This window comes from Hippocampus comes, unplaced genomic scaffold, assembly GCF_001891065.2.
Source record: "Hippocampus comes isolate QL1 unplaced genomic scaffold, H_comes_QL1_v1.1 scaffold72, whole genome shotgun sequence".
Taxonomy (NCBI): domain Eukaryota; kingdom Metazoa; phylum Chordata; class Actinopteri; order Syngnathiformes; family Syngnathidae; genus Hippocampus; species Hippocampus comes.
The window spans coordinates 120,443-146,920 of NW_017806030.1; the positions used below are offsets into that span (position 1 = coordinate 120,443).

Sequence of the window (26,478 nt, forward strand, 5' to 3'; positions counted from 1 at the left end):
GGGGGGGAATTAAACATGAAACCAGTTCCTTTTTTTAATCTGAGAAAGTTATGTTATTAGATGCTGACAGAAATTAGAAAAGAACTACCTGAACTCTTTTTGATGTTTTGGGACTTGTTTTCATAAATAATGGGTTGATGATTCATTCCAGTGTTTCTTCTTTTAAATACTTCAAATATTCCATGCATACAGTACACATTGCTGTGCCTTTGTCTCTCGTCTGACATCTTTGACTCTGTGTCATATTTACGATGACTTTTCCTCACCTCCCTATGACCTCTCATCTCACTGTAAACACACACAGAGAAAATATTCATGAATGACTTGAGGCCAACAAAAATTTATATGACTAAAACACAGCAGCATAAACAAATAAATCGGTCCACAGTAAAGGGAGAACGTTTTTATATATTTATATCAGCGGCTGACATGTGTTCTGTTAAATGTCAAGGCTCTTCAACTTGAATTGGATGTGATAGATTGCGCAAAGCCCGAGGACCCTTTCAGTTTGCATCGGCCAAGTCGCTCTGACATTTTCATGTATTCATTTTTGCAAAACACAAACTTAGAATATATCAGTCTGAAGAAATCTGGGACTGTGCCGTAAACAGGACATCGTAGATCATTTAAAGAGGTCACTCGGATATGTTGTTTACTTTCAACATAGCCTCACTCAAATTTAATCGGGAAACTTGTGAAAATGTGGGCTGAGTGGGCTGAGGTGATTATTTACTCAACGGCAAAAAGTGGTGGCATTTAATTGGCACACGTTAGTTGGAGGCCTTCAGTGATGCAAGGCATTTTTATAATACACATTAAATATGACACATAATAATTGATACTTTTCAAATAAATACTCATTTGGAAAATTAATAGACAGAGCTGCCTTGAGGTACGAGTGACCAGACTTCCAAGTCCATCAAGATACAAGCAGTTGTTAGGCCCTTTTTGTTGTTGTTGTTGGTTTTGTTTGTTAGTTTTGTTTTGCTAGCCACAATGTCAAAATAAAATGCGAGAATGTATGTGGCAGTGAACTGAACTCAACTTACATTGACCAAACGGTGAAAAAAAAACAAAAAAACTAACAGATGAAAAGAGCATTCAAGTTGTTGAATGCCGCTCCAATTTGAACCGTACTCTCAAACTAAACATAAAAAAATTAAGAAGTTCACATATTAAAATCAACCACATAACTTTTGGTTTGGGAAAATCCATCTGCTTCCTTCATGCCAACACCCCAAGAAAACATCGTGATTAGCCAAACGAGAAGAATCAGTAGTTGGGTGTTATAACCCTTTACAATGGATATCTGACCATTTGAACAGTGCATTAACGCATGGACACAGACAGTATCACAATACTCTGGTACGTTATTTATCCTCTACAAAAAATGACAAATATTACTCGTCTATTGAGTAGCGTAATAGTAATGGAGTTGTGAAAGTCTTAAGTTTTTGCCTTCATGACAGTATTACATTGCCCCTAGTGGCCAAGTTGCGAACAGCAAAAAGAGTTGCAATGAATCATTCCATGATGCGCAAACTGTTTAATTATGTACATTCTTTTTAGTTATGTTATGACAGTATGTTTCCAAAAGTACATTATTATTGAGTGCTGTTTTCCTTATTTAAAAAAATGCATTACAAAATGTGTGTTTGAGGGGGCTGGAACAGATTAATGGCATTCCAGTTCATTTTAATGGAGAAAGATAATTTGCGATACAAATGCTTTGAGTTATGAGTGTGGTCATCGAACAAATTACATTTGTACCTCAAGGTACCTCTTTACAATATAAAATGCAACATTTTTCGATGTTACCCTTCTTGGCCCATTTTTTAAAATTCCTTTTGTGGACAACACAGCATCCTTCTGTCAAACTGCTCAATAACTTTGTCATTGTCCAGCCCGAGCAATGACTTTTGTTTGATCAATGGATTGTTTGTTTGCTTTTTTAGCAGCTGCATGCAAGAGCAATTTCTCTTTACACCTCACCATAAACTTCAGCTTCACAGTTGCCGTGTGTTGTGCTAAAGACATCCAAGATGCATGGCGGTATAACTCATATCACAGATGATCACACAGTTGTTATTTTCCCCCCCCCTAAAGGGGTGGGAGAGGTGCCAATTTGAAGTGTGGTGTTGAGTCAAGCAGACAACACACTTGGTTGGTTAATTGGGGCATGTTGTCTCGAGAGGTTTGAGGAAATAAAATGTGTTACTAAAACAAACAAAACAAGGTTGATACCTGGACTAATTTCCAGCAGCATGAGTGTTAAATAAGCACAAAAATCAAATGACAGCAACTGTCTGCCATACAGGATATTTTGAGGAGTTATTCGGCTATTTCACTTTCTCCAACATTCCAAAACATGCATGTTAGGTTCATTTAATACTCTAAATTTTCCAGAGTGTGTGTGATTGCTTGTCTTTTGAGTGTTCACCCTGCAATTGACTGGCAACCAGTTCAGGGTGTGCCCCACATCTCGACTGGGAGAGGCTTAGGACACAAGTGTGTAATGGGTTGTTCTTTGACACTGGTGGAAATGAAGAGCTTCTATGTTGGAGCCACAGAAGCGTTTTCCAAGTATCGTATCCTTAAAAAAAATACATCGAAATAAAATAAAAGAAGGAAAACAACCGAAATCGAGTGAGATAGGCTGACAGTGAACAAGTTAAGCAGTTCAGAAAATGGGTGGAAAACACACTTTGCACTCCTCTTCCGAATGTCATTTACCCACTAGGACGTGAATCATAGAGATTTTATGTTGTGTTCTCTTTGCTATTTACATGGGGTTGGGGGCAGGGGGGACACAGCCAGTTTCCAATAGGTGCCAAACAGGAGCAGGCAGCTCGAGCAAAATGTGGAACCAGGAAGTTGCCGCAAATGGTAAGTATGTGTATGGAGTTGCTTCCAGCTGTTGAACCAAGGTAGGAATAGAATGTAGCATGAGCCAAAGTTCAAGCAAAATCCCTGACCACCTGATTGATAGGCGATCATTCATCATTTATTTTTTTTTTTTTCAGAGGAGATGTTGTAAACATGTAAATATTGCATCTTATATTTATGTTTATCAGCATTTGGATTCATTTTTTTTTTTACCAATGCAATTCAATGGGCGTCAATGATGTGGATTTTTGCTATGATGGGGGTTGTTTGAAAAGATATGTTGCTCCATCTTCCAATCGAGTCAGTGATTGAGTATTGTTTTCTTCAAAATCGCTGCTCGACCCCAAAAATCCTTATCGTGTAAAGCCTACTAATTACTGGACTTCCAGTCTCAGGAACATAAATCCCCTTGCAGTATTGGTCCAACACACACAAACTTGTTGGGCCATGAAGAAAATGAAGCAGGGTTATCCCAGCTGAGAGGAACTCAAAACAGCTTTTATCAAAGCTAGCAGAGGTTTTAATCTTTTTGACGCTGACGCTGAACAGCAAGTGCAAGGACACTCATGCCAGTAGCTGTCAGTGTCAACTGAGGTGGCTGCAATAGACCTGAAGTGGAAAGTGGCATTCATGACACTTTTCATCACAAAGATGTGAGTATTAAAGAAGTCAAAATAATAAACAGTGTTCTTATTAATTACAGTAAAAGGGTTGAGATTTATTCGCTATATACTAATCACTAAGAGAGGTTGAAGGACTTTAACTAGGTCAGGAAATACATAGTAGTATTTTTTCAAATTCACACATTTTAGTTGCTGATAAACATAAATATTCAAAGTCTTTGCAATACACAGAGCGGAGGGCCCGTGACTGGGTTTGCCAGATAATAAATCAGTGATTGACAGTTTTCTTGAAGACAAGAGAATCTAAAATGGAACAATGATCTTCTCTGGAGAGACATTGTCATTCGTTTCATCTGTGTTTTAATTCCATTTTTAAATGTGTCCTGTCAATGGTCTGCTCTTTATGCTGATTTGCCCTATCGTGCTGTATGCACTGTTTGAATATTTACTTCAGTAATTCTTTCGCGCACTACTAGTGATACTAATACCACACTGAGAACGTATTAAATAAGCACTGATTTTACCATTGGAGTCAAAAATTGTGCATCTTTGTAAAGGCAGTGTGTAATACAGCGTTTGAACGGAATCCTTGGGCAAGTGTGCGTTATTTAGCGTCGAGTTAGGCCAATTTCCAGGAACAATACGATGGCGACCTCTAGTGGCTATTAAGAAACATTACAGCTGAATTGTTTTTATCCCAACTCTGACTGCTTGCATTCATTAAAAATTCTATCCTACATTTCCCATAATGTGTGAATGAAACCTGAAAAATATACAGTTTCCTTGGAGTCCACACATTTTCTATCAGGTTTGTCGGCAGCCAACAGAGGACACATATAGACAAGGAAAGAATTTATGCTTTCACATCTCAGAGCAATTTGGAGTCTTCATAAAAACCTAAATATTGGACAACTCATCTACTATTGTGTGTCTGTGGATCGGCGGGTAGGTACATTTACAAGTCTGCCAGAAGGCAGTGTTGCTGAAAGCAACATGGAGACAGCAACGAGCCTTTTATTGAATATTTTTATTCTGTGTTTATTTATCACACACACGTCGGGAAACAAAATACGACCGAAAATGCGTTCCCTTACTTCCAGCTTGTTTAGCATTTACACCTGCTGCTGCATCTTCTTCGACGCTGCAGCAGCAGACAAAGATATGTTTATCACATCTGATGAAATGTCCGTGCGATGCCTAAACTTGGTGCCAGCAAAGCTGGGAAAAATGTTTTGTTGCTCTAGTTTTGTCGACTGGTCTGACAAAACTAAAAAAAAAATCAAGTAACAACCCGTGTCTTCAAAAACTCGTAAGGCAAAGCACTCGTATTTCATGGCACCAATGTTTGAGTAGTTTGAGTTATGCGCGTGCTAACAGACCGAAAAGTGAACGCATCACCAAAAATATATCAATGATAAGTCATTTCTCTCTGAATCTTTTCTTTGTTACTTCAGAGTTTAACTGCCTTGCCGGCCGCTGTTCTCTCTGGATGGTTGCCATGGGGACACATATCATGCATAACTGCAACTGATTGACTTCTTTCCTGACCAATCAGTGTCTGTCATGGCAGCATGAGCCCACCCGTTACCATTGTCGTGACTCACACACCCACTTTTCAGTGGTTTTAGCGAGATCCGTCAAAAGCGTCCCCGCCCGGTTGTCAGGAGTGAGCAGGACGCTGCACGCGAGAATTCAAAGCTTTATTTACCGCCCCCCCCACCCCCAACTCCCCAAAAAATATTCAGTTTACAGATAGGCGTGCGCTCCCGGCCACATGCAGGCAGTGCGAACGAGCACAGCTAAGGCGTGGAGTTTGGGATTTTGAGGAGGAGGGGGCGAACGGAAAGAGAGGAACGGGAAAGGAAAGGGTCGCGCATATACACGTCACAGCTAAGGGGAAACAGTAAAGAAACGACATTGGGCGATGTTGAGTTTCCACCGTAATTTAGTTAGTCTTGTTCCCGCGTGTGTCTCTGAGCGCCAAGCAGTCCACGGTGCCACTTCCTCTCCGGAGCCGTCGGCGAGCGGTCTCCGCCAGGCGCCAGCCTCGCTTGCACGGGGCTGTTACCCAAACGCCCCATTTCACCTTTGAGCCGCACTTAAAGGGCATCAACTGGCGCTGACAACACAGAACTGAGAGCTCATCAGGAGAGAGGACACGCTTTTAATCGAATAGAACCGGAGAAGTGGTGTCATTGTCCAACGAGCCCGCTGTGCTGCGCCTGTGCCCGCACTCGAAGGCAAGGAGCACCGCCGCTTGCCGTAGCATAGCACGCCTGACGCTCGCCGTTGGGGGTGGGAGGTTGTGTTAGCCTCAAATTGTCTTTTATTCCACAAACTGCTCGGTTTACTGATGGAAGCCTTTACTCGATAGTCCGTCTCCCTTCCTCTAACCTTGGGTTAGAGGAAATCTCCGGATTTGACACTCGGGCTCTGTCCTCGCCAAGTGGGGTGCTGGCTGGATCACCACCTCTCTCCCTCCCCGACGCTTGCCGCGCCTCACCTGTCTGCGGCTCTGGCAACGAGACCCCCCGCCCCCAGCCGCCACCGAGCCCCAACATGGCAGGCAACCTAAAGAAAGGCGGGGGGCTCATCGGAATGATGAAGGATGCTTTCCAGCCACACCACCACCACCACCTTCATTCGCACCACCAGCCCGGGGCCGTGGACAAAAAGACAGTGGAAAAGTGCTGGAAACTGATGGATAAGGTTGGTCAAGACCGACTTTCACGAAGAGCAGATGCTAAGCTAACTGCAGCTCACTGAACGATAAGAGCTAATCTTCGTGTGCTGCTAACGATGCTAACGTGAAGCTAATCAGCTGGATGGCGACATGGCTAGCTCGTGCTAGCGAATTTGCTCATTTGTTTTTAAATGACGTTCCAAGGCTTCGCCGTCTCGTTATTATTCGCTCGTTTAGAAGACGACACTTCGAATGACATCTTACCGAACAACGTCAGCATCATTTGTTAGATTGTATTTTAAATGATTGTTTATGCATAGGTTTTTACCAACACTGCATATTTCAAACCATCCACAGTCCTGTCGACTCCTTTGTTTTTCCTGCAACATTTACAAACCATTATTTTCAATTGAAATTAATAGAAAGCCTGGGACTTGATTTTGAATTTACTTTTTGAGATAATGTAGAAAATACAGCGCGCAGGTTTGAGGAGCTTTCTCTGGAATCTTTTTATCAAAGCACAAAACGAAAAATGTTCATGGGCCAACTTTATAATGTCACGGGGAGACTTATTTGTGAGCGGTGGGGGTTTGTGGGGAATTCATGCATTTTGACCTCTAGTTTCCTGTGAGCTTCACATTGCAAATATTAGCGTGAATAGGAAGACAAGACACCCTTTTGTGTCTCTTCCTCTTCGAGTGAACCATTGCAGTGAGACGTCCTTTGTTGAGACAAGAGGAACATCATTATCATTTGCTTTATGGTCATTCGTTTTGGTTACCCGAACTTTTTAAGAATTTAAGATAATGCTACAGGCAACTTAGTTTTCAAATAACTTCATAGCCCAAACAAAGCAAAAAACTGAGACTTGCAGAGTAACATTAATATTTGTCAACTGTGGGCTTGTGAAGCCCACTCTTGTGATTAAAGGTTATATAAATACATTTTACTTGATTTGTATTTCCTTCAAATCACGACAGCAGTAAAACAGCAGTGGTCCCTCAATTGAAAGTGATCGCTGAACCTTTTGTCAATTTATTTTTTGCTTTGGCTTGCTTGCCTGCAGAATTTTGAGAAGTGACCGCTGGATTGATTGATAGTGAATAATTTTCCTAAAAAAGAGGGCAATTGCATGCTTTAATCTGTTTACTGCCACACCCGATTTTACTGAGAAACTGAAGAAAACAGAGAATTGCACATTATATATTATGAACCACATTTAGTTTAACCTCTTTTCAACATACCCCATTTATGTTTTCACCGTTATAAGGTTCACATTTCAAAGTCTCAATTTCACATAGTTCATTTTCCATTTGCCGAATTTGGTTACAACAAACACCTTAATAACGTAAACTTCATTATAACGACCAGATTTTTCCCACAAAGTAGTGAAAATGGCTTCGTTACAACGAACCGTGGGAAGCTAACTGCCACCGCAAACTTGCTTATGAACAAAATGTACAGCGTGTGCTTCCCCTCCGTCACTGATCGATTCGTACGTTGTTGTACTTCCGAAGGCACATGGTGTGAAAACATGTCTGGTAAACGGAAGCAAATCTCACTCTCTGTGAGGGCTGAAACTGTCTCTCACTTTCGAAAGGGAGTCTCCCAGATGAAGCTGAGCAGAGACTATGAATTGGCAAAGTAAACGATTTCGACAATCACGCGTAATGGCAACAAAATCATGGCAGACTTCGAGGACAACAAATTGAAAGATGATGGTCAACGGATTTGGGGCGCAAGGTTGATTGGTTTGTTGCTTTTGTAAACTGAGGACATTTGGGTCTCAGATCAAAAGATGAAAAGGAAACTAAACTTCAGAAGTCCAGCTTTTTATTTCATGGTGTTTATGCCTTCATGTGTTAAACAACTCACACCTTTTGTTTGAAGCCTCCCGACTTTTCAAGTGAGCAAAAGTATTGCAACAGACATTATTAATTAAGTGTATTTATATATATATATATATATATATATATACATATATATATATATAGAGAGAGAGAGAGAGAGAGAGAGAGATATTTTTAGATATATACTCTATATTTAATATTTGGTGGCATAACCCTTATTTGCATGGACTGCATCAAGCCTGCGACCCATTGACTGTTGCATTCTTCATTAGAAATTCTTTTCCAGGCCTTAACTGCATCCTGCTTCATTTCTTGTTTGTTTCTGGTGTGTCGTACTTCAATGTGCTCTTCAATGCATGCTCTATTGGGTTATGGTCTGATGATTGACTTGGCCAGTCTAAGACCTTCCACTTTTTCCTTCCACTTCTCCCGATGAAGTCCGTTGTTGTGTTGGCAGTGTGTTTTGGGTCATTGTCTTGTTGCATGATGGAGCTTCTCCTAATTAGTTGGGATGCATTTTCCTGTAACTTGCCAGATAAAATAGTTTTGTAGACTTCAGAATTCATTCTGCTGCCACTATCCTGAGTTATATCATCATTAAAGACGAGTGAGCCCATTCTCGAAGCAGCCATGCAGGCCCAAGCCATGACATCACCTCCACCACACTCACAGATGAGCTTGTGTGTTTTAGATCATAAGCGGATCCTTTATTTCTCCACATTTTGGACTTCCCGTCGTTTTGGTAGAGGTTAATCTTGGTCTCATCAGTCCATAAAATTTGGATCCAAAACCTTTGTGGCTCATCTCTGTGTTTCTTTTCAAAATCCAATCCGGCCTTTAGATTTATTTTTTATTTTTTTGCTGATGAGTGGCTTGCATCTTGTGGTAGAGAATGAATATTTCTTATCCCAAAGTCTTATTCGAACAGTGGATTGTGATAACTTCACCCCTGCCCCGTGGCTGTTCAGACTTGATGTCACTTAGTGTTGTCTTTTGGTGTTCCTTCACAGCTGTCACATTTCCACCATCAACTGCTGTTGTTGCCCTCGGCCGACCAGTTCTATATCTGTTACTTAGTACACCAGCAGTTCCTCTCTTTTTCAGGACATTCCAAGTTGTTGTATTATGCCATGCCCAAATTTTGCGCGGTAGCTCTGATGAATTTTTCCCTCTTCTCTCAGCTTCAAAATGGTTTGCTTTTCTCTCATAGATGGCTCTCTGGTCTGTGGACTGCACTGTATGACACTTTCCACTTTCCCTGGTGGGCAAGGCATGCACACGAGAAGGAGCTACACGATAAGTTTTGGGTCAACCACCCCGTGGTGTAGTTTGCCATTACAAGTTCACTTAATGCCCCTTTTCCACTGCATGGTACCTACTCAGCTCGTCAAGGATTCCCACGTTTATTGGTGCTTTTCCAGTAGTAAAACTAGGTACCTGCTGAATGCAAACGTATAGACCAACTTGTAACTTCCAACGTGATTAGTCAATTGTACAGGGTTGCTTCTTTTAGTAGAAATTGAGGGTTTATTGATCGGGTTGATCAGGGCTGTGTAAACTGTTCTGTCTGAAGAACACCACTTTTCACTTTGCTAAACAGATGGTATGTTTTCCAGGAACAGTCTGAATGTTGCAGGAACACGGACGCATGTTCTTGCTTGTTTACAGCTGAGGCACAGAAAAGTGCGGTGTGGTCCTCATGTCTTCCTCAGCTTGAATTAGCAGTCTTTAATTTGACCCAACCCTAGCCCTTCACTGTTCTTCAGAAATATGGTTAAGAATGGCCAATGTGGAGAGCTCTGAAGATAGTTGTGCCAAGATAGTTGTTCGTCATTGAGTTGTTATTAATAGTACCTTGTGTGTACTTATACACAATATAAGAGCAGTCGTCTCCAACAGTTTTTTTTTCCATTTTTTGATGCAGGGGTGTGGGGGGGGGGCAGTGCAAACATTTTAAAGCTCAGCAATTAATATGAGGTACAGTTTCCTAGGTGACTCCTTACTCCATGACAAGTACCTTATCCAGCTGTAATGACAAAAAAAAAAAAGTTGTCTATGGAAAAAATAGCCATATGATAGATCATATTTTAATATAATCAATTACAAACATGTCAGCAGTGGTGAAAAAAATAAAAATAGGCACGAGGAGTCATTCAATCGTCCTTTCTCCAACATCTTATGAAATCTTTGAAAGCACGAACTCCTGAGCAGGGACTTTTTGTGGAGGGATCAGAATTTCCGATAAAATTGCACATTTGCCCTCACATGCTTTTCGGGAAAGTTCCTTCGACTGAAATGTGACTCTTGTCAATCATAATTGACACCATTGAGGTCCATCGTGACCTCATTCAAGTTGTTGTGTGGAATGGTGCTCTCTGAGAACAAACTAACCACACTAATATTGAACCCTCTTTTTATGGACGACTTGGCTCCAAAATGCATGTCCCCTGATTTTTGAAAAGCAATGATCAAGATGTGCACCCAATCAGTTTCTTGTGATCAGATGATGCAGAACATTTTTGAGTCATCCGTAATAAAGTAAGCCTTGTCCTCATTAGAAATGTGTTGCATGTATTCCCTTTTGTCATGGAGACTTGATAACTAATGGTGAGTTAAAATATGAATGTTATAGTCCTGCTTACTAAGAAAACTAAATTGCCACAACGAACATTTTTCAACATTGAAAACAAACCCTGGGACAGTTTGCCAAAATGGGGAACAGAGAAGCTTTCTACTACCAAATTTAAGTAAGTACAGTAATCAGGGTATTATTGTTACGATGCATCTGTGGAAGAAGTACAGTAATCAGGGTATTATTGTTACGATGCATGCATGGTATTGCAGTGTTTACTACAAACCTTTGTTCATCAAAATAGTGCCACGTCGAACTCGTAATTATTCTGCATTATGTCTTGGGTTAGACGTGCTATCAAGCACATACTGCCTGTTAGATTTCTTTCGAAGTGAGTGAGTCGCGCCTGAATCACTTCCTCTGCTGATTGCTGCCAATTGGTGAAATCCATTCACAGCTCCATTGCTTCATGGCATAGTGACAACTAGGGATTTAAATTTGACAACATTTTTCTAATGGCCATATTATGCCTGTTCTGATGCCAGTGTTGTATTGACTAGAATAACGCTGCCCGGAAGATATTGCCATAGCCAATGTCATCATGTATTTGGTGTGTCAAAAAAAGCTATAGGATTGGTGTCACAGAAGATCCATTTCAAATCCAAAGCAGCCAAGATTTCCCCCTTCCAACACACTTTCATAGCCTTCTGTGCCCCACCTTCATACACTCCTGGAAGAATGTTTTTGCACTTCTGCGCAGCGCCGTCGTTATGGCTATTGTAAATATCATCATCTATTTCTGCCAAGAGGGTCCTCTCGATGACCGCTTTGATCTTGGAAAAGAGGTAAAAAAATAACTAAAAATTCCCACTGAGCCAGGTCGGGTGAGCAGGGACTACGGCAATGTTCTTTTTGACTCGGATTTGCCAGATGCTCAATAAATTGTGATCAGGCTAGTTGATCAGGCTAGTTTAGGTTTGAAATATATATATATATATATATATATACTTTTGTGGCTCACATTAAGGCAGGGTACCATTCTCATTTCTGACTACTTGCACGCATATGTCGTGCCACCCACACACTCAAACACTTTCTGTGAATATTTGAAATGCATTTTGTTGTTGCAGAATGTTTTCTTGAAACATATCATCCGAAAATACTCATAAAATAAAAATGAAGCAACTCTGTTTAATAATAATTTACGGTTGGGCAGTTAATCATATTTTGATTGTGATATCAATTTTGGCTTCCAGTTCACGGTGTAAGTCTGCTGGGATAGACTTCAGAAACTGGCAGAAAATTTCGAGGCTGAATGCTGGCCACAGTTATGTAGAGATTGCCACCTGCAAGTTTTATATTTGGATAAACCGTGATCCAGCACTCAATTTTGCATTTTTAATTACTTTAAGACACAGTATCCACATAGTCTACAGAATTCTTCAAACTATTTGGTAACTTTATCATGCCTCTCTCTGTAGTGATGCCACAAGTGCATAAATGGTTAATTAAAATAGCTTTTACAATCAAAAATGAACCAAGTTCATTCACATTGGAGTTTCATGTTTACAATGAATTATTTTGTTTGCTTTTTGAGCCATGTCCTGGTCCTAATGTCAGGGTGGTGCTAAATGTGTCACACTTCCTCTATATCAGACCTTGATGTGATTGTTTTTTGATGGTCAGCAGTTTGTCCTCACACAACTACGATGGCTTGATGAAATAACCTACAGTAGTTGCATCATAGCAATCTGTCCATCTGCAGTTTGAGGAAAAAAATCTTCCATTCTGTCTACTTTGTAGCCCTTTTTTTTTCATTTTGGATGGTCAACAGTGACTCACATTGCAGAAGTAAAGTGGGATCGGCGAAACAAAAGGTTTATTAGTTAGGATGACCCAAGTATCTGCAGTTCAGTGATCATATTTGACCACGATGTTTAGTTGATTGACTATGGACGACACACAAACCACCAGATGAAACATTATCTCTCGGTTTACCAATTACTGGGTTGTTTTGTGTAATGTCAATGATTGTTTGTTAGGTTCCAGAAGTGAATGATTAAATTTTGAAACCCTGCTTGGTAATCCAAACAGTTAAGGTTTATGTATTGTATACTCTAACAAGGCTGCATGCAACTCCTGATAAATGGCAACAATTGGATTCAGTGAGCTTGTTAATTGTGCCATGCATGAAAGCAGGTTTTCTATTGGCCTCTTCCGGAGACTTATTGTTTGGTCATGAGAGGAAGCACTGTGCAACAGTGATAAATTGCGTTGCAGCTATAAGGGACGCACTCATTGATATTCACCATGCTAGAATAGTCGTTATTATATGCGCTCCAAGCTGATATGGGCTGTCGTAGTCTGTTAGAATGTTCCATTCTCAATGTCCTCTGTTGTGACACACACAGAATACTCTGCACATACACGTGTTCTTGGTATGAAAACAGCCTATGTTATATAACTTTCTCGAACGGATATAAATAAAGCCTTGAAGCAAAATGCAGCATGAAATTTCTCTGATTGCTTGATTATTATTTTCTTCTGTTCCTCTGTTCTTTTATCTTAACACATCTTTCTGCCACATTCTCTCCACTTTTGCAGGTGGTGCGCTTGTGCCAAAACCCCAAATTGGCCCTGAAGAACAGCCCCCCTTACATCCTGGACCTGTTACCAGATACATACCAGCACCTGCGCACGGTTTTGTCACGCTACGAGGGCAAAATGGAAACCCTGGGGGAAAATGAGTATTTTCGAGTCTTCATGGAGAACTTGACCAAGAAGACCAAGCAAACCATCAGTTTGTTCAAGGAGGGCAAGGAGCGCATGTACGAGGAGAACTCGCAACCCAGGTGAGGGTATGCTGTCAAGTCCCTTTGATTTCCGACTTTTCCGAATCTGAGGTGTGAAGCCTTTATGGCACAACAGTTGGAATGAATAATTGTGACGAGGCTGGCACACAGAGAGGGAGTTACTTGTAGCCCTCAGGGTGCTTTCAGGCTGCAACAAAGTGAGTTGAGTGTTGTTGTGGTTGGAGGAAGTCAGCATCTGTGGTCAGGCTCTGAACTGTCTGTCATTAACAGATGCTGACACTTTTTGTGCCTCCCAGTCTCTACCATCTACTGTGCACAACTGTCACATGCTCCGCTTAGTGTAAAGCTTGGTGCTTTTGGCGTGCTGTTTGTGCAATGATGTGTCTAAGTGCAATTAGCACGGAATGAGCCCAATTCTCACAAAAGGCCACTAAAAGACTCTGAAGAGTTAGAATCAGCTCAAAGTCGCTGCAGTATCAATTAGGAATTTCCCCGAGGTGGAGACCATTCACTCAAGTCCCTCATTGTCTGTCTTGCCTTGATGCCTAGTTTCCTTTTGTTCTGTTGTGCGCTTTTGTCGCTGCTGCTGCTTCTGCTCAGGGTAAGATGACGAATTGTGGCGATTCTATTTTATTTATTTATTTTAAAGCTTTGCTCTGCCAAAGCAAATTTTGAATTGGTTTGCTATTATCGCTGCCTTTAGGAGCTGGTGTGTTGATCAGAGGCACAATGAAATCAAGCAGGTGGGATTGGTTGACCAACCAGCATAATTCAGTTTGCTGCTGAGTTTTTACCGTAATATTATGAGACGTCAATGTAAATCCAATAAAAACATGTTTTTTTTAGAGCCTTCAAAGTATCTTCAGAAGCTGTCAAAAGTCCTCCCCTTCAAAGTACAGTATGTGCTTTGTACTTCTGCAAAGGTTTGGCCATGATGATGACCAGTTTTCCCCTTAAAAAGAAAGTGCTCCCTGTGTGTGTGTGTGTGTGGGGGGGGGGGGGTCGAGAATCAAGATGATGAATACTGAAATGAGTCTTCCCTTTTTAATACAGGGGAACTAAATTAGCAAATATGAAACTGATTATGTAGATATTGTGAGCTTTGTGTAAACGTGTCATTTTACTCTGCCACCCATTGGTACAAGCTGGGAACAAGACAAACAAGCGGGTATCTGTTAATCTTAGCAAGTCAGTATTACATAGCAAGTCAGTATTACATGATGTTGCACAAATATACACTTGAAATTTACAGTGAAGCTCTTTAAACTGTTGATCGGGATAACTTTTGTTTTGGTTTGGTTGTAGAGTCGTCATCGCCGTGTCAGTAAAATAGCCTCGGGATAGTACAGTGTAGGTTGGCTCCAATGTACATAACAGTGATCGAAATCCCTCATTTTCCACGGACGGAATAAGGACATAAATCCTTGACAATAAATGCCCAGATGGCCTTCGTAATTCGCTTCGCCTTTTCCGATGAGGCTGGCAGCTTTCGAATTGCTTCCTCGATCGTTCTCTGGTCGGTAACGCCACGGGTAGCAGCAACAGCAACAGCCAGCTGTCTCCCAGACTGTTCCATAGGGTGGAATCGACTTACATTTTTGTGTTGCCAAAATATTTTATTTTAGTGCGACACAGCTTACATATGACGTGGCTCTTTTGCAGTTCTCTTCCACTGTCGACGTTGTAGAAGCCAAAGTGTTTCCATATACCTGCTTCGATATTAAAAAGAGCTTTTGGGATCTCACAGCGAGGTGGGTGACGGTCATCCATGTTTGTTCTTCTCTGCATGTGTTGGCTTGTGCACTTCCCAAAGTATCCCGGAAATGATGTTTAGTGCACTTCTTAGTTCCGCATTATTTAGAACGTTCTGTATTACTTTAACATTTAACTAATCGAAATGTGGACGTTAGTGAATCGATTCCGATTCAGCCACGTCTGAATTGCGACGCATCTGAGAATCGGAAATTTCCCCCACCCCGATGTAGCACAGTGGTAAACTTGACTCTGTCCCAGCTTTTCTGGAGTGCGTTGCATCCATAAAATGTTGAGTTAATGATTATTTCTCAGAAACAAAGTTTATAGAACCCCCACGTCATCTCCATTCGATCAGATTCAAAACGTCCAAATGTCACAAAGTAACTCTTGAACCATTTTAAGACTGTTCCCTGTTCTGTTTAATCCCACCCAAGTTTCCAACCTGTTCAACGGTAAATGCTGCACTGAGATCCAAAAAGACGAGCACCAACACTTTCTCTGCATCAGTGTTCAATCTTCTGTAATTTAGTACTTTATTAAGAGCTGTTTCAGTACTATGATGAGGTCGGAATCCTGATTATATTAAAAGTCAGTTTTAGTTAAAGAATTTGTTTGGTTGATTAAAAAACACTTTCTCGACAATCTTGATTCAGAAGATAAGGTTTTAGATGGGTCTATAATTTGCTAACAAGGAGACATCAATCATCTCTGTCTTAGAAGGGGCTTGACGGCAGCTACTTTCAGGGGTTTAGGAAATTTGACCGACTGAGGTGCGGAGTTGATTATTTATCGTAACTCGGTTTGAAAAGATTTCATGATTGTTTTGAAACGGTCTGATGGTATTGAGTCAAGACAGCTAGCTAGTTGATGGCTTCACCTGCTGAACCAAATTTGAGAACGTTACCTGTGGTTTACGATTGTTCATCTTTTGAGTTTTGGTTTTCTAAAATGTGTTTAACAGCAGTACAAATGGATGTGTGACCTGGCTATTTCCTGTTTAATTTGTTGCACTCAGAACTGTTAAGTGCTAAAATTGGAGGGAGCAGCATAGAGTCTATCCGGCATGGTAGTTCGGCCTTGTCAAAATTTCGCACATTTTTTAAATTTCACCATATGAAAATGTTTGTACATAAACAGGACTGCAGTATCTCTACCTGCATCCTTTTTAGAAGAATTGTTGGGTAAAAAATGTGCCACAATGTTGTTTCACACCTCACCGCAAGTACATTTTTCATTTGAATCAAACTGAGTGTGTTGTTGGGACCTATCTATCTTCAGAGACACAGCTCAAGAATTTAAAAAAGCCTGTCAGTCTGCCTGTGCTTCCATAACTGTGACTCTTCTCACACTGCTTCTTCCTGCAAGTCCACCAGAAGGATATCAAAGGCTGTTTTTAGCGCATGACCACAAATTGAAAACAGTTCACACTTTAAAGATGGAGGTTTCATCACCTCGTTAATATGTTTCGAGATTCACATACACAACTCGCAGTATATCATGATTTTTATGGCACTGAGTTGTTCATCCTACTCTGAGGCTGCTAACACACACTGGCTTCTCTACCCTGCGGTGAACATTCAGCTCCTCTTACTCAAACTCAGCCAAATGAGCTAAAAATGTGCAAACGCTGTGTATCACTAATTATTGAGAGGATTATGCACAGCAGCAAACATTTTCAAAACTGGTCTCTAATGAGGGTTTTTCCACTTGCGGGTTAAGACAAATGCAAGTTACAATATTAAGTAGAAGTTAGTCAGGAAATTATAGCAGGCGGTTTCGTTTCGGTGCTTATTTGTGGAGTTGTGTGGTTGGATCAATACTGAAGTGCACGATGTTGAGTGCTATTTCCTGATGGAGATCTGTCACGAAGCCAGTTCTGTTGATTTGAATTTCTAAAGTGATGACTGCAGGATAATTGGGATGCATTTGAAACATGTGCTCCACCTGTGTTTCACTGGCATGTTCAGACATTATTTCAGATGATATATGAATTGGATTTATGAAAGAATAATCCAACAGGTAACCCTATGATTTTACAGTAAAGCAGCCTTAAACTACAGTCACATTATTGTCTGCTGCTGTTTTGGCTATGACGTAGAGACTCAACATTTCCTGAACACTTAATTTGAATACATGTTCTCGGTTGTCAGTGTTTCTGTAGAAGTTCAGAAACCCTATGACAGCCAATATCACATGAGACCAGATTTCAAATGTTTCAGGCTCTGAAATGTTTTTTATTTTTTAGGTGACATATCCACGCCATGTTCAGTTAAAAATGATCTTAAATAAATGGCCCCTAAAACTTTACCCTGTTAATGTGTTGGTGATGTTAACTGTGGGTAGGCCCTTATTACCTATGGCTGTCAATCTTTTATCTAATGATCCAGGGAAGAATAAATAGAAATGTCCAATTCCATACAAATGTAATTCATTGGTGACTGCTGTCCAAATGAATAACAAACAGAGCTTTCGTTAAGCTGCTGTACAAATCCTAATTTGTCATCGCTTTAGCGATCTTGATTGAAAATGTCTTGTAAACAACACTAGGTAGACCTCGTCCAAGCCTTTGACATCATGTAGCCAATATGAATTTCCCTCCTAGATTTGAGGAGCAAAGATATAATACAGCTACAAGCTGACATTTGTGCTACTTCCAGAAATCCAGACAGACGTTCATTCTATAAGGGTTGACCTTTGCTGCTGTGCTGCGCTGTATTCGCGCAGTAGGGTTCTGGCTGATGAGCTGAACTACTTTATCACAGCCAACAGGAAACAGGAAGGGAGCAGCCAGCTGCAGAGGTCAGAGGTCAGATAGCTTGGTGGCGGGGGTTGACAACAACCTAGTGTAAGAAGAAAAAAAAAAAAGCCTTTGCTGTGGTTGCCGCCAGGGAGGGATGAAACATGGCGATCAAATGTGGCTCTTTTGTGTGACGGCATTGTTCATGTTGGCACAGCTTCTTAGATAACGGCAACAGTTGTAGGGGGTAGTACAAACACTGACTACAGAGCTGCTATTGTAGGATGGAGATGCCTGGGAGATGCTTTTTAGTTGTTTTTTTTTTTTCGTTTGTTTGTTTTAAATAATCGTGACACTCAAATAATGCACTACTTGTTAGCACTGCCATGCTTCGTAGCAGAGGTGTTAAATCGAGGTACAGAAAAAACCTGCCACGACTTGGCTTTAGTCATAAGTGCTTCGACTCCATTTTTTATTTTTATTTTTTGTTTCAATGTTGGCCCTTAAAAATATGTCTTCACGTGAAAAGGACTAGAGGCATGAATGACATGACTTTTTTAAAATTAATTGTTTTTATTATTATATTTGGGGGGGGCATAGAGATTCACACCTCTCATAAGCTGTTATGAACCTCTACACTTTGCCACTCCCCTAAACGATTGTTAACTGAAGAACTGTAACTTTTAAAATGCAAAATGAAGAATAAATTCCGAGCTTCAGGCTGCGTTCATAAATTAATGAGAGCAGAGATCACACACAAACGCGCACACACACATATACATAACCAATCTAATCATGGCAGCAGTTTTCAGTTAGCCCAATCACCTGGGAAATGTTCCAAGCCGGTGTTTGATGAGCAGTCCTCAGCTTTCTTGTTCTCTTTTCACTCCGGAATGTTTTTCAATCATAAAACTCTTAAGTTAATGATTATTTGCTCAAAACAAGAAGTCATCATCATAAAATACTGTATCTCTCTCTCTCTCTCTCTCTCTCTCTCTCTCTCTCTCTCTCTCTCTCTCTCTCTCTCTCTCGATATGTATATGTGCGTGAGTGTATATATTTGTGTATATATGTGTACGTATAGCACTTTTAGTTGCACTCAATAGCTATAGGCACAAGTGCTTTTCTCTTGAGTGCTGAATTTATTGCTTCTTGACAATGAATCCATCCTGAAAACTACAGCAAAACACATATTCCAAAAAAAAACAATAATTTGCATCAAGAAAATAAAGAAAAACTACAACATAATTTACACACAATTACTGACAGAAACAAAATAATCAGAATCATCTCTATTGGCCAAGTATGTAAAACACACAGACATGACATCGGTATAGAACAGGGGTCGGCAACCCAAAATGTTGAAAGAGCATTGGATCAGAGACAGTTTTGACTTTGAAAAAAACAGGGTGACAGGACAATGGATGGATGTTTATTTTCGAGAGGAGCAATGCAGCACTGTGCAAAACATAGGTGACACTGGACAGGTGGGAGATACTCTGGAAGAACCACAGAGAACATTTGATTCCTGCTCTAATGACGCGTCTGTCCAAAGGCCTACCATAACTTAGTGTGGTAACGTCGGGAAGTATACATTTAAACGATACACTTGGCTACAGTGCTTACCCTATCTCTTTCAAGCCATCATTCTGACAAGCAACACAGTTTAATGATTTGACAACTTACGCTGAACTTCTCGAGCTATCCTCGGGTACTGTTTTCTCTCTTCAGCACTCGTTCATTCATAGTGTACTAAGTGTTGAGTGCCGCAGCTGCAGTGTGGTCGGCCTTTTTTGTACCGTTGCTGTCCTGCATGTCAATTCTTGCTGCCCGGCATCCACACACATTCTTGTTGTGTGCCTGTGTTCATAAATCAGGGGTCCCCCTCAGCATCACTCCTCTAATGCTGCTGTGTGCTACTGGGCAAACACTGCACTCTTTCTTCTGCTCCAACCTCTTCCCTTGCGTCATTTTGTCGCGTTTCTTCACTTCTGTCTTGCTGCGGAATCTTTGATATTTCCATTTTTGCTTTTGGAGGGCCCCTACATGTGTTTATTCTTTGACAATGTCATCATCTACTTCTTCCTTTCATAACTTTGCTGCTGTGTATTGGGAATTTCTCCATTGCGAGACTAATAAAGGTTTTCTTATCTTATCTTTCTTATCTTATCATAGTTACACAGTTTGTATGTGGAGTGCAACAAATTAAAATAATGCTGCTATCAAGCTTGTCACGAGTAACAGGACATTCACTTATCTAATACAGTAATCCCTTGTTTTTCGCAGTGAATGGGACCAGAACCCCCTGCGAAAGTTGAAAAACCGTGAAGTAGGATTTGGATCTCATTTGACTCGTACGGGCTTAAGGTCCACTTAGGTCCACCAGACTCTTCTGCTGGAGGCGCTGACAGAGTAGCTGAGGTTTTTAAATGGGAGAAAAACATGGTGGTGGGTAGCACTATCACATTCATCTTGTCTTATTAGTTGAAATTAGTTTAAGGTTTCTTTTTCAGACAATGGTCGTATTTTAGTGGAGAAAAAAAACTCTTACCGAGCTGACAGTTTTAGCTGTCACTTCAGCCTTAGTCTGAGCTGTCACTGCTTCCTTGTCGGATGTCTAAAAGAAACAGCTGACCGGATCGGAAAACCTTCAAAATAAGACTCCCCGACCCGGTCAAGGCTGCGAACCAACAACCCCTTGCTGCCTTGCAGTAATTTGTCCCTGTTGAAGGTGCCATCTCTGTGGAGGGACAAGCGACAAGAAACAAAGCATCTTTCTGCAGTATGGCTGCCGATATGGCTGTATTTTTTTTTTTTTTTTTTTTAAACACAATTCGATCTTTTTTCTTTTTTTTTTTTTCCTTCGATGGTTGCTTCAGATCTTTCCTGTGTACTGCTGTTGATGTAGCGCCTCTATAGTGGCACAACGCTGCAACTACAGTTAACATATGAGTGACATCAATCGCTCAATCAGCCCAACTGGAGCTTTACGCTGTGTTGAGCGATGTCAGTCGGTCCGGCTGGGGGCGGCACAAAATTAGCTGGAGGCGGCTGCACCGCAATTTTGAATGCAGGAAAACCCCTGGTGATTACTGTATAATCTAACTTTACCTCATGGCTTGTCCACAGTTACCTTTTTGGCATTTTGCACAAAAGGAGTGAAATATAATTAAAAAAAAAAAAAATTGACATGTTGCTCTGATGTCGCCATGTAAAGATTATGATATTAATACACAAAGTACTGTACTACAAAATGATGTCGTTGAAGCACCAATGCCTTGACATTCTTGCAGTGCTTTTTTTTTTAACCTCTTCTTTTCTCTGCTTTCATAGGAGGAACCTCACCAAGCTGTCTTTGATCTTCAGCCACATGCTGGCCGAGCTGAAGGCCATTTTTCCAAACGGCTTGTTTCAGGGTGACAATTTTCGCATCACCAAGGCTGATGCTGCAGAGTTCTGGAGGCGTGCCTTCGGGGACAAGTGAGACTTAATGTTGTTTTACCACTAATTTCATATTGTTCCACAGAATTCTCGACAGCCCGCAACTGTTTCACAATCACACCTAGGGACAATTTAGAGCAGGGGTGCCGAACCTTTTTTGACTGAAGAGCTACTTTTCAAGCCAACCAAACTTCCGCGATCGACCATTACCGCATGTCATGATGAGCAACAGCCATAACGGCCCCTAACATTAACGAAACAGAAAAATAAAGTAGATACAAGAGTTTGTGAAGAGGAAATCACTGCCTAACTTAGTGGGAGACCTGACACGGAGGCATGGTATGCCCTTTTGCAGCATGTTAAACGCATGAACATCACTATCATAGCTCACGTGTACCGTTTTTAAATGCTTCTCCAGGCGCTCCATATTCCCATTCTTTGCCAGTGAATTGCAGATGAAACAAACTGAATGAAAATAATGATAAAAAAAGTATCGCAACACATGTAATTGCAAGCTGGAATTGCAGACCGCTAAACGCAAACATCTGATCTGAAAAACTATCTGTGGTGGGGGTCATGCGCCAGATTCGAACCCCGCACCTCTGCACTGTGAGGCTGACGTGCTAAGCAGTACTATGGCAGATTAGTTGTCGCTTAATTAATCGTCGTAACTGTAGTATAGTATAGCTAAGCTACACATACAGCACATTTGACAATAAAGTTGTATCCATTCCTAAACTTCTAATTAATCTTCCTTTTATTCTTCCTTTTTTTGGTTGTTGTTTGTTTTTTGTTTTTTTGGGTGCCCAAGGACCATCGTGCCTTGGAAGGTGTTCCGTCAGTCTCTTCATGAATTCCATCCAATCAGTTCTGGCCTGGAGGCCATGGCCCTCAAGTCCACCATCGACCTCACATGCAATGACTACATCTCCGTTTTTGAATTCGACATTTTCACCAGGCTTTTCCAGGTAGTTCAACTCTGGTCACCTTGTTGAAGACTTTGAATAATATTCATATTTGTTCTAGGTTGTATTGTACGCACTTTCTCAAGGTCATTCACCTTTCCATTTACACCCTGAAAGCTATCCTTCCCGTTACCAGACAAGTACTGAGCAGATTGGATGACATTTAGACATGAGTTTTGCTTCTACATTTTTTTTTTTGGTCACAAGGGCACTAGTCAAATGCACATTAAAATGTGGCGTCTGTGTATTTTGATCTGTGCAACCATAACACCAGTGCTTTCCCAGGGAAAATGAAGCCACAGGAAATATAATGAGGCTCGTTGTTGAACAGTCTTGTCACTATTGCACTACACATAGATGTTTCTCGTCTTTTTCATTGTTGTGCTCTTGGTACAAGAAATAGAACCACTTTTGAAGTTTGTGCTGTCCTGCACTTTTACGTCAACCCTCACAGATGGCTTGAAAATTAGCTATGTGGCGTTTCACTTCTTGCAAATCCCGCCTGTTTGGTTTTACTTGTTGATTGATGTGTGTCACTGTGACATGGCTACAGCTAACGGCTAACAGTAAGTACTTTGGTCTTACTTCAAAGCTGCTTTTTGTTGTAGGCGGTAGGCACTGTCCACTGATTTGCCACGCTTTCTCTCTCATAAGCCTTGGTCATCCCTTTTACGGAACTGGAACAGCTTGGCAGTCACACACCCAGGTTACATGGCCTTCCTAACTTACGACGAGGTCAAAGCACGATTGCAGAAGTTCATTCACAAACCTGGCAGGTAAGACAAGGCGATCATTTTTGTACCATAATTGTTGTCAATAAGACTGGATATGGTTGCCACCCAATCAGGCACACATAGACAAACAACCGTTGGCGCTCACAATCACACCTCAGGACAATTTAGAGCAGGAGTCGGGAACTCCGGTTCCTCGAGGGCCATATCCTACAAATTTTAGAGCTCTCCCGACTCCAACACACCTGATTCTATTCATCATGATCGTTTCAGGCTTATGCAGAGCTTGCTGCAGTGTGTAGTGCTGGCACTTAGCATGAATAGCTTGATTGTGGACTGAAAGACGACGTCTCCACTTTGGCCAGCCTGAGTGGCGTGACATTTACATTATAGTGTTAGTTGGTCAGTGCGAACACCATGGCACAACAATTTATAGTCCATTCATTAGAATACCTCATAGCACACCACACGGAAGAAACAGTGTATGTATCCCTTGACAAGCTGCTACATACGCCAATTGATGATGTGATGTCATATTACATCATTGCGGCGTCTGTTTGCACTCCAAATGTTCTCATCATTTAAAACAGTGTGAATTTATCCCGCTGCTTCAGCACGTCATCTTTTTGTTTTTTTTGTTTTTTTTCCTTATTGACATCTCTTCAGTTACATCTTCCGACTGAGCTGCACCCGGCTGGGCCAGTGGGCCATCGGCTACGTGACGGCGGATGGAAACATTCTCCAGACCATTCCTCATAATAAACCTCTCTTCCAGGCCCTCATAGATGGCTTCAGGGAAGGATTGTAAGTCCAGAAGTATTCAGTTTGGCATACTTACAGTACAGTGTCATGCAAGTCCTGCGCCGCCTTTAGCTGACTCATGACCTATTTCACAGCAGTCATGATCCTGCATGACACACAAAGTAGCTTGCTGACTAACAAACAGATGAGAAAAAAAAATCACTTCACGAGATTTTTGCACTGTTAACAGTTTGGTTTTGGTGTGTGCTCTGTAACATTTTAGTTATTTAACATTCTAGTTATTTAACACAAAAGACTTTTGCATGGTACTGTTCCTGTACATCCGTCATTTAAAATTCTACATCTTTGGCTAGATTCTCATCTCACTACAGTTCTCCCGCTTTGAAGTAATCCCCCTGGAGTCTCATGCACGTTCCCAGCCTTCTCTGGGAGTTGTTCATGCAGTGCTGGAAGGCTTCTTCCAGCATTCTCCGTAGCACCATTGCTGACGTCTGTCTTCAAAGCAGGTCCCCTCAATGATCTTAAACTCGGGAAGCAAATCACACAGAGCCAGTTCGTGCGAGTAGGTTAGGGATGTCTAAACCCGGTACTCAAGGGCCGCTGTCCTGCCTGTTTTAATATGTCTCCTTACGCCAAAGCAAGGATCGTTATCAGGTTTCTTGAGGGCTTGCTGATGAACTGATGTCTTTGAGTCACGTGTGTTAGCATAGGAAAATATACAAAACACACCCGAAAACGGCCATCAAAGACCGTAGCTGGATATGCCTGGAGTAGAGATTTGCTCCGGCGCTGCGATATTCTTCTCAGCCTGGAACTGTCAGATGCTCGGGGAGTTGAAAGCAGGCACATTGTCATGGTGAAGCAGTCCCGAAATGTCCTGCCATGAGAATGCCCCACAATGTCTTTGTAGGTGTGCAGGTTATTTTTCTGTCCCACATTGAAGTAGTTGTGGTTTGGTTTTCAAAGCTATCCATTGTGACACCAGTCCTGGATGTTTCTGACATACCTCATATTACCAATCACCTTTGTGCCTCTACGCTTCCAGCTATTTATTCCCCGATGGCCGGCCCCAAAATCCAGACTTGACAGGACTTTGTGAGCCTTCGCCTCAAGACCACATTAAAGTTACGCAGGTCAGAGCAGCATGCTTCTTGATATTACAAATTGTAAATGAATGCTTGACTCAAAAAAAAAAAAAAAAAAAAACATGTTTGAAAGTTAAGACACACATTGAATCGGTCATAGTCATTAACCACGGGTCTCTTTTGAACACCAGTCAAAGATAGAGGGAATAAAACACTTGCAGACTAGAACATATAACATTATTGTACCTAAAATACTGACTGGGAGGTGAGTTCAAAGTAAATAGTTTTCTTTGTTCAATGACTTGGCGTCAAATGAAATTTCCCCTTTGTTAGACTGACTCCACTCTAAAGCGTGGTGGGAAAAGCCCCATCAGTCCTTTACAGCAAAGTGATGGTGAGTACTGGCCCCTGAGGGCTCATGACTCCCTTTTCTCTCCTCCTCCAGGAGCAATATGAACTCTACTGTGAGATGGGCTCCACCTTCCAGCTGTGCAAAATCTGTGCTGAGAACGACAAGGACGTGAAGATTGAGCCCTGTGGTCATCTAATGTGCACCTCCTGTCTCACTGCGTGGCAGGTAGTAGAGGAGACTGTTGTGTCTTTGTTGTCTTTTGGGGAGGCGACGCACGCAGGGGTGCACATTCTTTATCCCTGTCCACTATTGCAGGAATCCGAGGGTCAAGGCACAGGCTGTCCATTCTGTCGCTGCGAGATTAAAGGTACCGAGCATATTGTTGTGGATCCATTTGACCCCAAGGACAACAGCGGGAGCTCCTGCAGGGGCCTATTTGGGGCAGAGGGCGCTCCGTCGCCTTGCTATGATGACGATGATGATGACAGACTTGAAGACCCCCACCTAATGATGAGCAAACTTGCTTGTACAAAGGTAGTCTGTGTGTGTGTGTGTGTGTGTGTGTGTGAAGGTACCGAGCATATTGTTGTGGATCCATTTGACCCCAAGGACAACAGCGGGAGCTCCTGCAGGGGCCTATTTGGGGCAGAGGGCGCTCCGTCGCCTTGCTATGATGACGATGATGATGACAGACTTGAAGACCCCCACCTAATGATGAGCAAACTTGCTTGTACAAAGGTAGTCTGTGTGTGTGCGTGTGTGTGTGTGTGTGTGTGTGTGTGTGTGTGTGTGTGTGTGTGTGTGTGTGTGTGTGTGTGTGTATGTATATATATAGTAAATATTCCCATTCCCGGAATTCTATGAAAAGGAATTTCCTTCACCCGGAACAAAAACCTATGCATTAACATTTTGACTACGATATTACATGTTACCGGAATTTACGTAAGCGGAAATTCCACTACCCTAACCCGGATTGAGACGTCATGCTGCAGGAGCTTAAATACACGCAACGCCCACCCGATGCTACGGAAAGACACGACTTCTGAGACACATTTTCACTTCGCGTTTTTCGATCATCAGATTCGAAACAACGACGTGTGAGTGAGTTTTTATTGGCGTGCGTTTTACTGTAATTGTGAATGATTTTAACTTTATTCACTTAACGTCCTGTAGAACGCGGCACTAGCTTAAAAGCAGCACCCACTCGACACGACCGAAGAAAC

General features: G+C 41.6%; 1 protein-coding gene across 3 annotated transcripts in view; it reads left to right on the forward strand.

The window, feature by feature from the left end:
- Positions 1-5,153: 5,153 nt before the first annotated feature.
- cbl (Cbl proto-oncogene, E3 ubiquitin protein ligase) overlaps positions 5,154-26,478 on the forward strand; it is a 33,831-nt gene continuing 12,506 nt past the window's right edge. For 2 of the 3 annotated variants that reach the window (XR_002170827.1, XM_019892731.1), the window contains exons 1-10: positions 5,155-6,218; positions 13,219-13,466; positions 21,253-21,399; positions 22,172-22,328; positions 22,980-23,101; positions 23,723-23,860; positions 24,864-24,951; positions 25,349-25,480; positions 25,571-25,622; positions 25,827-25,993. Coding sequence is in view for 2 of the 3 variants with exons in the window: in XM_019892731.1 (XP_019748290.1) it covers positions 6,069-6,218; positions 13,219-13,466; positions 21,253-21,399; positions 22,172-22,328; positions 22,980-23,101; positions 23,723-23,860; positions 24,864-24,951; positions 25,349-25,480; positions 25,571-25,622; positions 25,827-25,993 (1,401 nt within the window). In the remaining variant the exon portion in view is untranslated. Of the gene's footprint in view, positions 6,219-13,218; positions 13,467-21,252; positions 21,400-22,171; positions 22,329-22,979; positions 23,102-23,722; positions 23,861-24,863; positions 24,952-25,348; positions 25,481-25,570; positions 25,790-25,826; positions 25,994-26,478 lie in introns of all 3 variants that reach the window. The other variant, XM_019892730.1, reaches the window with a different exon arrangement.